General features: G+C 44.7%; 1 protein-coding gene across 1 annotated transcript in view; it reads right to left on the bottom strand.

Annotated features, from left to right (window-relative positions):
• LOC133456444 (NACHT, LRR and PYD domains-containing protein 3-like) overlaps positions 1 to 12688 on the bottom strand; it is a 78329-nt gene that overhangs the window by 64095 nt on the left and 1546 nt on the right. Inside the window, exons 3-7 of the mRNA XM_061734920.1 lie at positions 9485 to 9558; positions 7095 to 8883; positions 4750 to 4926; positions 1686 to 1862; positions 1370 to 1543 (exon numbers count right to left, since the gene is read on the bottom strand). Of these exons, the coding sequence (XP_061590904.1) occupies positions 1370 to 1543; positions 1686 to 1862; positions 4750 to 4926; positions 7095 to 8883; positions 9485 to 9558 (2391 nt within the window). The remainder of the gene's footprint in view (positions 1 to 1369; positions 1544 to 1685; positions 1863 to 4749; positions 4927 to 7094; positions 8884 to 9484; positions 9559 to 12688) is intronic.

The raw sequence follows: 12688 nt of genomic DNA, 5'->3' as shown, positions 1-12688 counted from the left end.
AACAAGAGAAAAGATCCAAGTTTTAATGAAGAATTTTGAGTTTCTTTGAAGTGTTAACAATCATCATAATATCCAGAAAACATTTACAATATTTACTGGAACAAACTGAGGAACATTCATTGACCAAGTCAAGTTCATTTGTGTTTCGTGTTTCATGAACAAACGCTGTTATTTCCGCAGATCTCTTCAGTCTCTCTCTTCATCAGTGACACGGAGAAAAACTTTAAAACCCTGACGAAGCTGAAAACACGACAACAACAAATAAAGGAAAACTTGGAATGAAACGGAAACATGTAAATAAAAAGAAACCACGGGAGTAGTCACGTGACTCGGTGGGGGAGATGGCTGCTGTGCTGAGCAGCTCCGCCGCGGCAGCGTAGACATTTATCCATCAGTACATTAGTAGTAGGAACCTCCGTACTAAAACTCATCCAGACTTTAGACCAGGGCTTTTCAATTCCGGTCCTCAGGCCCCCCTGTCCTGCATGTTTGAGATGCCACCCTGCTTCAGCACACCGTGATACAAGGAGCTGTTTCATCAACAGAGATGTACAGACCTTGATGACAAGCTAATGAGGACCTTTAATTAGAATCATGTGTGTTGATGCAAGGCAACATTTAAACCATGCAGGGCAGGGAGGCCTGAGGACCGGAATTGAAAACCGCTGCTTTAGACAAAGTGCTTGAGGAACAATGTCGAACAAACTCAAGTTCAAATTAAAGGCTACCTTTTGATGTACTGTTTTTTAACAATAATATAATGGCAATAAAGACTTTTTGACTTAACATGAAATACATGAATATATGAGAAGTTTGTAGAACCCTGGAAATCAGAAACTATGTACATCTTCATCTTCATCATCGTCATCACGGTCCAGTCAGAGTTTGTCCACACAAACTGGTTCTGCTTCAACCTCTGAGGACGATCAGGACACGTCTCATCCTCTCAGCACAAACACCGTCCCGTTAACTCTCATCAGTCCCAGCTGGAGAGAAGAAGAAAGAAGAGAGGAGATAAAGGAGTGTTTCCAGAGATCCTTCCATCAGCTGTCAGTCAGTGATGCAGCACATCCAGGACTTCAGAGTGTTCAGAGCTGCAGTGGAGCAGTCTGTACATCCTGGAAGGCCGTCAGCTGGAATACACCTTTATTTCTGGACACGTGAACACCAGCACAACACCGGTCCACAACCAACATCTGGATCCTCTGATCCTGCAGCCTGTCATCATCCTCTTCTCCCAGCTTTACTGGGGAAAGCAGCTGCTGAGAAGCTGCAGCTTCACTGGAAACACTGGATCTTTGATTTGATATCAGCTGGATTTAGTAGAAAACTGCTGGAAGCAGCAGGACCGACTCCAACCTCCACTGACCTGAGAGTCTGCAGCTGGTAGTGTGGACTCTGCACCAGACCAGATAGCTGCTCCACATCTGCAGCCTGCAGGCAGTTCCCTCTCAGGTCCAGATGTTTCAGATGGGAGGGGTTGGACTTCAGAGCTGAGACCAGAGAGGAACAGCTGATCCCTGACAGAACGCAGTGCTGCAAGCTGCACAAAGACACCAGAGAAGAAGAAACCAGAGCGGTAAGATGGTCAGTGTGGATCAGCAGATCAGCCTGATGTCTGCAGGTTAGTGTCAACACAACTTTCACATCAGATTCATCTGAACACACAACTAAACATGTCTGACCTCAGAGTCTCCAGTCTGCAGTCTGGACTCTCCAGGAAACCACACAGATGTTTCACTCCTGTATCCTGCAGATTGTTGTTCCCGCTCAGGTCCAGATGTTCCAGATGGGAGGGGTTGGACTTCAGAGCTGAGACCAGAGAAGAACAGCTGATCTCTGACAAACCGCAGCTCTCCAACCTGAACAAAAATTATAACATGTTAAAGTCTCATCAGAGAATTGTTTCTTCAAATATCAACTTTGCCATCAGGTCCATGTGGGTCACCACCGTATCTGGACTTTATAAAACAGGTTTTACAGTTTTGTTACATCCATGATGTGGGTTCCTGGTTGTTCCTCTGACATGTTCACCTTTACTGAACATCCTGAGCTTTTCTGGTCCAAGTCTGACACTAGATTAAGATGAAAACACCAACATACACACCAATCCTTTTGATTAGTGTTGATGTTAAAATATTATCCAAAGCAGCAGTTTAGAGATCAGAAGCTGATCTAGAAACAATTATTAACACCAGAATGGATCTCTGGAGAACAGCTGGATTTTCATATCATGTGTCCAGTTTTATATCATTTATGCAGAATTCCTGAGGTTTTTATCATAATGATCCTTTTATGTTATAAATAATTAAAATGGTGTTTTCTGAGAGCATAAGGATAATATATTAAAATGCTTTATTTTTAGAAATGTGTCATTTATAATTTGACTTATCTTGCAAACACCTAATAATTATTTTTAAACCTGAGTTCATCAGTTCATATCTTACTTTTAGTTAAAGATAAGAATGATTGAATTCTGTATATTTATCAGACTAATTCAACAAATTCTGAAGTCTGTGTGAAACTAAACATCAGGTGGTTCTGTATCGCTTGCACTTGAAAAGTCTTTGCTTGAACAACTAATGAGCTGCTTGATTAAAGGACATTTCTGAATTAAACCCACACGGGTGGATCTAAGACACTTCCTGTCAGGACGATCACTTTGACGCGCCACCTGTAGCCGTAAGTCCAACCTGTCCAGGTCTGAGGCCCTGTTTCCACGTAGCAAAAACCGTGGTGTTTTCATGCGTTTTGGCCATTTGTTACACGAAAACGAAGCTCAAAGTCACCAAAAATTATCATTCATATAGTAACTTTGAGATGAATCATCTTGTTTTCGAGGGGGGGCAAAAAAAAACATACAACACAATACAAAACAGTTACATACAACATACATAATACATAAGGCTCTCACACACAAATCGCCCACACACCGGTCCCCAAGACCTACCACACCTGAAGAACACAAGTAAACACTGCATATAATGCAGTAATAGCAACAAGAACAACAATATTAATATTAATAATAGTCATTATCATCATCAATTATGATACAGTATATGAAGAAAAAGATACATTGTATATAAAATAAATAAATAAGAATAAAATGAGAAGGCAATACCACTAGAGGCAACTACATGGTTTATTGAGGTTGGAATATAGTGAGTTCTTAAAGAGATGTAACGAATTAAGTTTTCTTATATTAATGGGTAAATTGTTCCAGTCTGATTGGGCCTTGAACTTAAAAGCACGTCTGCCAATTTCTTTAAAGGCTAAAGGAACGAAAAAGAAGGGTTTGCTGAGTGTTTCTGAGAGAATATGAGGATGTATTTGGAATCAGATATTGATTTAAAGGGAAAGTTCGTTTTTTTACAACCTGGACCTTATTTCTGGCATTTTTTTATGGTTGTATACTCACCCAGAGGTGTTTGGTGTCATTTGGAGTCCTTCGGAAGATATTAGGAGTTTTTTGCGAGCCGCTTCTCCATATAACGGTAGTGAACGGGGCACAGCGGGACACAGACGATGCAGCGTCTAAATAACACATGATTACCGCGAAACTCTTCACTTCTTTTATGAATCACTAGATCTGCTTCCAGGACCTGTTGTAACATTGTGGCGCTGTCTGTGTATTAAATAAATCCGTTTGTAAACAAGACCTCTGAACTCATGACGTCATCTCTGTGCGCGCACTCTGTCCTCCGTTCAGTGAGCTCTTCAGCCGTAAACTCCGGCTCAAAACGGTAAGGACGTCCATCATATTCAAAGTCGTCGTCCACAACCTCAGAATTTGACAAATATTCAGACATGTTTCAAATAACTAACAGTAAACTAACAGCAGCGAACTCCAGCTGTACACGGAGCTGTGTCTGGGACGCGTGCACAGAGATGACGTCATGAGTTCAGAGGTCTTGTTTACAAACAGATTTATTTATTACACAGACAGCGCCACAATGTTACAACAGGTCCTGGAAGCAGATCTAGTGATTCATAAAAGAAATGAATTGTTTCGCGGCAATCATGTGTTATTTAGACGCTGCATCGTCTGTGTCCCGCTGTGCCCCGTTCACTACCGTTATATGGAGAAGCGGCTCGCAAAAAACTCCTAATATCTTCCGAAGGACTCCAAATGACACCAAACACCTCTGGGTGAGTATACAACCATAAAAAATGCCAGAAATAAGGTCCAGGTTGTAAAAAAACGAACTTTCCCTTTAAGTAAGATGGATAACTAAAGTGGATACATTTGAATATGAGTTGGAGCCAGTGGTGTTGTCTTCTTGAGCTGAGGGGTAACCAGTTTAATGAATGATACATGGAGCAGTGGTGAGTTCGATATGGGCACCTTAACACAAATCTACAGAGACTGTTGTAAATGACATTGAGAGGTTGAAGATGTGATTCATAAGTGTTCTGGTAAACAACATCAGCATAATCTTAAATGGGTAATAATAGTTGTGTGACAATTATTTTCCTTGTTGGTAGGGTAAAACAGTTTATTGAATGGTAAAGGATGCCCAGGTTGCGATGTAACTTGGTTGTGATGGACTCAATATGATGTTTAAAAGAAAATAATGGGTCGATCCAGAGGCCGAGGTGTTTGAATGTGGTGACCTGCTCAAGGGGTGAGCCATCATTGAAAAAAATATTAGTGTACTGCTGCTAACACGCGAGTTTCCCCATTGAGGGAGTAATAAAGGACTATCTTATCTTATCTTATCTTATCTTAAACATCTCCAGTGGACTGACCTCAGAGTCTCCAGTCTACAGTTTGGACTCTCCAGTCCACCAGACAGAACCTTCACTCCTGAATCCTGCAGGTTCTGGTTCCAACTCAGGTCCAGTTCTGTCAGATGGGATGGGTTGGACTTCAGAGCGGACGCAACAACTTCACAGTGAGTCCCTGAGAGATCACAACCAACTAATCTGTGATGAGAGAAAACATGATGTCAGTTGTAATAAAGTCTGAGTTAAAGCCAGACGGAACACATCTGTTAACAGTTGACTTTGTTTGAATCTGCAGATGAAGGAGGGAACCGGCTTCGTTAACGTCTACGTCTGTCAGAGTCATAAACTAATTTATTCTTGGACATTTTTCACTCTGAACATCTTGAATGAAAGATATTTATATTTATATTTATTTATATTTATATTTATATTTATATTTATATATATATATTTATATATTTATATTTATCTGGATGCTTGAGAAAAGCTGAACTTTTCTCAAGCATCCAGATAAAAGATCTTCAAGCTTTTAATATTTTTTTTTTTTATCCTCGATTTTTTTTTTTACCCATTTCATCACCCAGTGCTCATACCTAAGTAACAGTCCTGGGCATTGCCATCCTCTGCCAACCCAGGGAGGGCCCTACACTGAGCTCAGGTCTCCTTCTTATCCTGAGGAGTGACGCACCGCTTCTTTTCACCAGACAGGGTGAGGATTCTCTGACCGGACGTAGCGCGTGGAAGGATCACGTTATTCCGGCTAGATCCTCCCCACCCCATCTGTTCCCCGGTTGGCCAGAGGGGGCATGTATAGCCCAGGACTGTGTGCATGTTTTTGTGAGGGTAGCTCACATTGCTACCCAGGGGAACACGGGGAGAACATACAAACTCCACACAGAAAGATCCTGTCGCCAACCCCACCCATGGTGTGGGCACTGAAGTCATGGGGGAACTAACACGCACTTCAGCGCCCACAGCGTCCCCGGCGGGAATCAAACCCAGGACCTTCTAGCTGTGAGACCGCTGCACTACCACGGCTTTCTTTCTTTCTTTCTTTCTTTCTTTCTTTCTTTCTTTCTTTCTTTCTTTCTTTCTTTCTTTCTTTCTTTCTTTCTTTCTTTCTTTCTTTCTTTCTTTCTTTCTTTCTTTCTTTCTTTCTTTCTTTCTTTGTTCTGACGAAAGGAGGGCCTTTTTGCCCCCCTAAACGTGCCCCAAAAAGCGCGCCCACCCTTCTTCTGATTGGTTCAGACAGAAAAAACTTTGTGCCTCAAGCCCCATAATACGGTTTGACGTACATGCACGAAAATTGCTACACACCTGCATCATGTCACAACTTAAAGAAAAGTCTCTTGGCGCCATGGCCGAAACCGAACAGGAAGTCGGCCATTTTGAACATTCTGAATTAATCGCGTAATTTTGGAGCAATTTATGCCATTCCTTTGACAGTTAATACGGCCCGAACCGTAACGTGCACCCAGGTGTGTTATACATCAAAATGTGCGTCTCCATCCTGCGACTACGCGCATTACTTTTCTCTTTCAAAAGTGTTACCGTGGCGACGCTAGACGCCAAAAAGCGTGCCCCCCCTTCATCTGATTGGTCCATATTTGATAGTTCTCCAAAAGTCACCAAATTTTGCATGCAAGCCAGGCCTGGTGATAAATTTGATATTTCATGGTTTGCATTAATGGGCGTGGCCTAATGGCTCAACAGCGCCCCCTAGAATACTTTTCTCTGCCATAACTTTTGAATGGTTTGACATAGAGAGTTGTGGGTGGTGTCATCGGACTCGGTATTGAGTCCTTGACCATAATTCTTGAAAATTAGCCCCGTCCCTTATTCTGATTGGTTGTCCCTATTTTCTGACTATAACTTTTGAATGGTTTGACATAGAGAGTCGTGGGTGGTGTCATCGGACTCTGTATTGAGTCCTTGAGCTTCATTGGCCTGAATTAGCCCAGCCCCTTCTTCTGATTGGTGGTCCCTATTTTCTGCTATAACTTTTGAATGGTTGGACATAGAAAGTCGTGGGTGGTGTCATTTCTGATATGCCTATGGGGGACGGTGGCCACGAGTGCGAAGGCCCGTTCATTCATCAGAAAAACTTTCATTCATAATCAATGAAGCTCAATCAATCAATGAGCACTTGTGAAATTCACGAGTGCAGCTAAACTAAGAACTAAACTGCTAATTTACACTAACTGATGGTGTTGTTGCCCTGCTATGGACTGGCGACCTGTCCAGGGTGAACCCCTGCCTCTCGCCTGAATACGAGCTGGGATAGGCTCCAGCAGACCCTGCAAAGGATAAAAGCGGGTATAGATAATGGATGGATGGATGGTGTTATTGATCTCAACTGGACTCACCGAGCCTTTCTGCAGTTCTTCACAGCTGGAATCAGTCTCCATCGACCTCCCCATGTTGTCTTGTACTTGATCAGGTCCAGCTCATCCAGAACCTCTGACATCTGCAGCATGTAGGCCAGAGCTGAACACTGGATCTCAGAGAATTCCTGCTCTGATCTGTTCTCTGACTTCAGGAACTCTTGGATCTGCTGATGAACTGAGAGGTCGTTCATCTCCATCAGACACTGGAAGATGTTGATGCTTCTGTCAGGAGAGATTCTGTCAGTGTTCATCTTCTTCAGGTTGTTGATGACTCTCTGGATGGTTTCTGAACGGATCTCCCTCTGGTTCAGCAGACCTCCTAACAGTCTCTGGTTGGACTCCACACAAAGACCATGAAGGAAGCGGACAAACAGGTCCAGGTGGCCATTTTTACTGTACAGGGATTTATGCATGACTCTCTTCAGGAAGTCATCCAAAGATGAGTCTGAGGAGTTTTCTCCCAGGAAGTTCTCCAGCACATCTGTGTTCCTGGTGGACCAACAGTGGAGCAGGTAGACTGCAGCCAGGAACTCCTGGATGCTCAGATGAACAAAGCAGTAGACGGGTTTCTGGAAGACCTCACACTCTCTCCTGAAGATCTGGGTACAAACTCCTGAGTACACCGAGGCCTCTGGGACATCAAGACCACACTGCTCCAGGTCTTCTTGGTAGAACATGATGTTTCCTTTCTCCAGATGTTCAAACGCCAGCCTCCCCAGCTTCAGGAGAAGGTCCCTGTCAGCCTCCGTCAGCTCCTGTGGACTCGTCTCATGTCCCTCCTGGTACTTGTTCTTCTTCCTCTTGGTCTGGACCAGCAGGAAGTGGGAGAACATGTCAGTCAGGGTCTTGGGCAGCTCTCCTGTCTGCTCTGTGGTCAACATGTGGTCCAGAACTGTAGCAGTGATCCAGCAGAAGACCGGGAGTTGACACATGATGTGGAGGGTTCTGGATGTCTTCATGTGGGAGACGATGCTGCTGGACCGCTCTTCATCCCTGAACCTCCTCCTGAAGTATTCCTCCTTCTGGCCGTCGGTGAAGCCTCGTACTTCTGTCACCCTGTCCACGTGTTTGTGAGGGATCTGGTTGGCTGCTGCAGGTCTGGAAGTGATCCAGATGAGAGCTGAGGGAAGCAGGTTCCCCTGGATGAGGTTGGTCAGCAGCACGTTGACCCATGAGCTCTGTGTGACGTCAGACACGACCGGACCGTTGTAGAAGTCCAGGGAACGTCTGCTTTCATCCAGGCCGTCAAAGATGAACAACGGTTTCCCGGCAGCCAGCTGCTCTGCTGTGAGCTTCTGTAACGATGGATGGAAAACCTGGATCAGCCTGAGAAGACTGAGCTGCTCATCTCCGATCAGGTGCAGCTCCCTGAACGAGAGCAGAATCACCACGGTGACGTCTTGGTTCTCCCAGCCCTCGGCCCAGTCCAGAGAGAACTTCTGAACCGAGAAGGTTTTCCCAGCGCCAGCGACGCCGTTGGTCAGAACCACTCTGATGGCTCCACGTTGGTCAGGTAAGGCTTTAAAGATGTCCTGGCACTTGATTGGAGCGTCATGGAGGCTCTTCATCCTGGAAGCTGTCTCCAGCTGCCTCACCTCATGTTGGGTATCAACCTCTTCACTCAGTCCCTCTGTGATGAAGAGCTCCGTGTAGATCCTGTTGAGGGGGGTTCTACTTCCTGTTTCATCAACTCCTTCAGTCACATGTTCACATCTGCTCCTCAGACTGGTCTTATGTTCATCTAGGACCTCCTGCAGACCAGCATCTGCTGAAAAACAGAATGAAGAGGTCAGAGAGATACAAACTCCTACTGCAGTCAGTGATGGGGGGCCTCCAGGAGCTAAACCAACCCGGTTTAGGACCCGGTTTGACCGCTCAGTCCACCGATGCCGGTGAAGGGTCAAGACCACCTAATCTTCATTGCCCTGCAGACTGCAGGTACCGTTCAAGAATGTGGAAAACGTAAACACTGATCACTGCCGGGACAACCATCTGAAACCCCCCCAAGACGAAGGTCACCACGGTTGTATCGGGTAACTGGGGGACATCGAACGGTGGAAAACATTGGCCGTTGATGAGAGGATGTAAGGAGGTGAATTGACTGGAGATACCAGCAGAGGATGGATTACAGTAGGATTTATATTTGAAAGATGAGTAACTGGAGAGATGCAGACCTCCACAAGCTGCCCAGCCTCAGAGCAGAGGACGCCATAAACCGGCGTACGTCCGGAACCACAAAGGATGATGGTCCATGTTTGAACAACTGGACACAGAAATGGCAAACCGAGCGTACGCTCCGATGCATCAGAGGTTTTAAAAAGCTCTGATTCATCACTACGACGACTCTTCAGACGGATGGACGGTCTCACCTTGTGGAGGACTTGCTCTGGATCTTATTCCATCTCCCAGATATTCCGATGAAGCCGACTGGTATGAGCTCCGTCTGCAGAACCAGCGTCCACAAAGGGTTTATTGGAAAAACATCTCACATTTAATATCCACGATGACTGAACTGAACTATGGATCAGAAAATCCATCTTTTCTACTTTATCGTTCACATTTTCAAACTGAATAAGTCTTTACAATCTGTCCAACTGCCTTCAAAAACACAGCAGCAGGAGACTTCATGGCCTCAGCTTCTAACGCTGGCCTATTCTATCTATTCTAGTATTTATCAAGTCCTGCAGAAACAGAGGTGATGAATCTCCTCCGTTTGTCTTTATTGACAGTAGTTTGTGCTACTTTTTGAAGTTAGATTGTATGCACTGATGACGCATTGTGACAGCACGTGACCCTGCAGGGACAACGACGCCTTGCAGGTTGCCTCAGCCTCATACCCCCGCTTGACCCATTGTCAATCAAGTTCCAGCTTCCTGAGGACCCCTGCAGGGACGAAGACTTGCAGGCGGCTCCAGTCTCATTCAATGCTTGAATCCCTGCTGAGATGGCACCGTTGAAGTGGCTTTGACTTCCAGCTCCTGCAGAGACGAGGACCTGATCCACGGAAGATACCATATATGGACTTCCTGACTCCTCAGGGGGTTGTCCCAAACTGTTGTCTCTCACTTGGCTTGTTCCTTTCTTTTGTTGATTGAACTTTTGTATAAAAACCCTGTGGCCAAATCAATCTGGGTCGGCATATCAACCAGACCCTGGTCTGTGTAGATCCACTCACCGCTGGCTGAATAAAAACTCACTACTCACAAGCAGACTTCTGAACTGGTTTTGATAAATTCCTCAACAGCACCAATAACGTGGGAGCTGACAGATGGAGATTCTTGTACGGGCAGGCGTTTTTACAGACTTTTTTATACACTTACAAAGCTAACATTTACAGTTTGTTTGTAGAGACCCAATCCACAAGGTGTACTGACGATAAAGGACTATTCTATTCTATTATAGCCTATTCTAGGTGTGTCCTTTCACTTAAAGGGGACCTATTATGAAAAACAGGTTTTTTCTTGTTTTAACATATATAAAGTGGTCTCCCCTCACCCTGCCAACACAGAGAAGGAATTTAGCAACTGAATTCTGCAGGGTCTGTTCCCCCCGCCCGGAGGAACCTTCCAGTGTCATGTGACTTCTACGAGCCGTTCAGATTCTGTGCCTATGGTGACGTCACCATAGGCGCAGAGGTTCGGCCTCCGCTGCTGAAACCACGCCCACAACTAACTCCGCCGGCTGGAGCTCCGCTATTTTTTAGAAGCGCTGGCTGTTTCCACAGCGAGGGACAGTTAAAATGTGGTTTTGCATCAACGCTTACCCTCATAAAAGGGTCAGTGCCCACAGTACGGACCCGGCAACTGCACACGAGTCAGCGGTAAGTGACGTTCATTTTTTATGTTATTTATGTTTTTTTACAAGTATGATCTTTGCATGGGCTAAGTATTTAGCTTAGCTCCAGAGCACCGGAGCCCCGGACCGGTGAGCAGCTCCAGGTAACAGCGGAGCTCTATTAGTAATACATTTTTCTTCTGTTTATGGTTTCAGATCTTCCAAACACCTGAACCTTCAACGACACCTTCAGAAGACGCACGGTCCTTCCTTGAGCCAGCAATAGTGCATACATGTTATTTATATACAACTTGTGTTTTTATTTTTTTTAACATTAAAGTTGTCATTTGTGAACATTCAGTGTTGTGATTTCTTTACAGTTAACATGATTCATTTGTCTTGTAACATAAGAAATTAAATGATTAGCAATCGGAGTAAATAACTGTGGTGTCTCTGTTTAGAATTAAATCTTCCTGTGTGAATTAGTGTGAAGACGAGGTGACCCGTTCCCTCTTCAGGGAACTAAAGGCTGATTTATGGTTCTGCGTTTCACCAACGCAGAGTCTACGGCATAGGGTACGCGTCGATTTAACGCAGAACCGTAAATCAGGCTTTAAGATCCGTTTACACCGTGTCATAACTGCAAGCGAGCCTCCGACTATCACGTCGAGCTGCGTGACATCGGACGCTCTCTGTCCACACTGAAACCATTAAACTCTCTCTGTCCACACTGAAACCATTAAACCATCTCTGTCCACACTGAAACCGTTAAACTCTCTCTGTCCACACTGAAACCGTTAAACTCTCTCTGTCCACACTGAAACTGTTAAACTCTCTCTGTCCACACTGAAACCGTTAAACTCTCTCTGTCCACACTGAAACTGTTAAACTCTCTCTGTCCACACTGAAACCATTAAACTCTCTCTGTCCACACTGAAACCGTTAAACTCTCTCTGTCCACACTGAAACTGTTAAACTCTCTCTGTCCACACTGAAACCGTTAAACTCTCTCTGTCCACACTGAAACCGTTAAACTCTCTCTGTCCACACTGAAACCGTTAAACTATCTCTGTCCACACTGAAACCATTAAACTCTCTCTGTCCACACTGAAACCGTTAAACTCTCTCTGTCCACACTGAAACCGTTAAACTATCTCTGTCCACACTGAAACCATTAAACTCTCTCTGTCCACACTGAAACCCTTAAACTCTCTCTGTCCACACTGAAACTGTTAAACTATCTCTGTCCACACTGAAACCATTAAACTCTCTCTGTCCACACTGAAACTGTTAAACTATCTCTGTCCACACTGAAACCATTAAACTCTCTCTGTCCACACTGAAACTGTTAAACTATCTCTGTCCACACTGAAACTGTTAAACTCTCTCTGTCCACACTGAAACTGTTAAACTCTCTCTGTCCACACTGAAACCGTTAAACTCTCTCTGTCCACACTGAAACCATTAAACTCTCTCTGTCCACACTGAAACCATTAAACTCTCTCTGTCCACACTGAAACCATTAAACTCTCTCTGTCCACACTGAAACCGTTAAACCCAGTTAGGACAGTCCAATACAAAAAAAAAATTAAAATTTCGCCGAAACTCGCTTGCATGGGACAGCTTTGTGTACGGAGCCGCTGCTCTTCAGCCCGGAGAGGCTTTGTTTCCTCCGCTGCTACACGTCATTCAGTCAGCCAATCAGCACAGAGCCTCATTATCATAGCCCCGCCCCTCAGGATCCAGCACAGATTCTGGGGCTAGAAGCGGTAAAACTAGAGACAGGGCCCACAGGCTGA

This window comes from Cololabis saira, chromosome 12 (genome assembly GCF_033807715.1).
Source record: "Cololabis saira isolate AMF1-May2022 chromosome 12, fColSai1.1, whole genome shotgun sequence".
Classification (NCBI taxonomy): Eukaryota; Metazoa; Chordata; class Actinopteri; order Beloniformes; family Belonidae; genus Cololabis; species Cololabis saira.
This window is presented reverse-complemented; position numbering and strand designations above follow the sequence as displayed.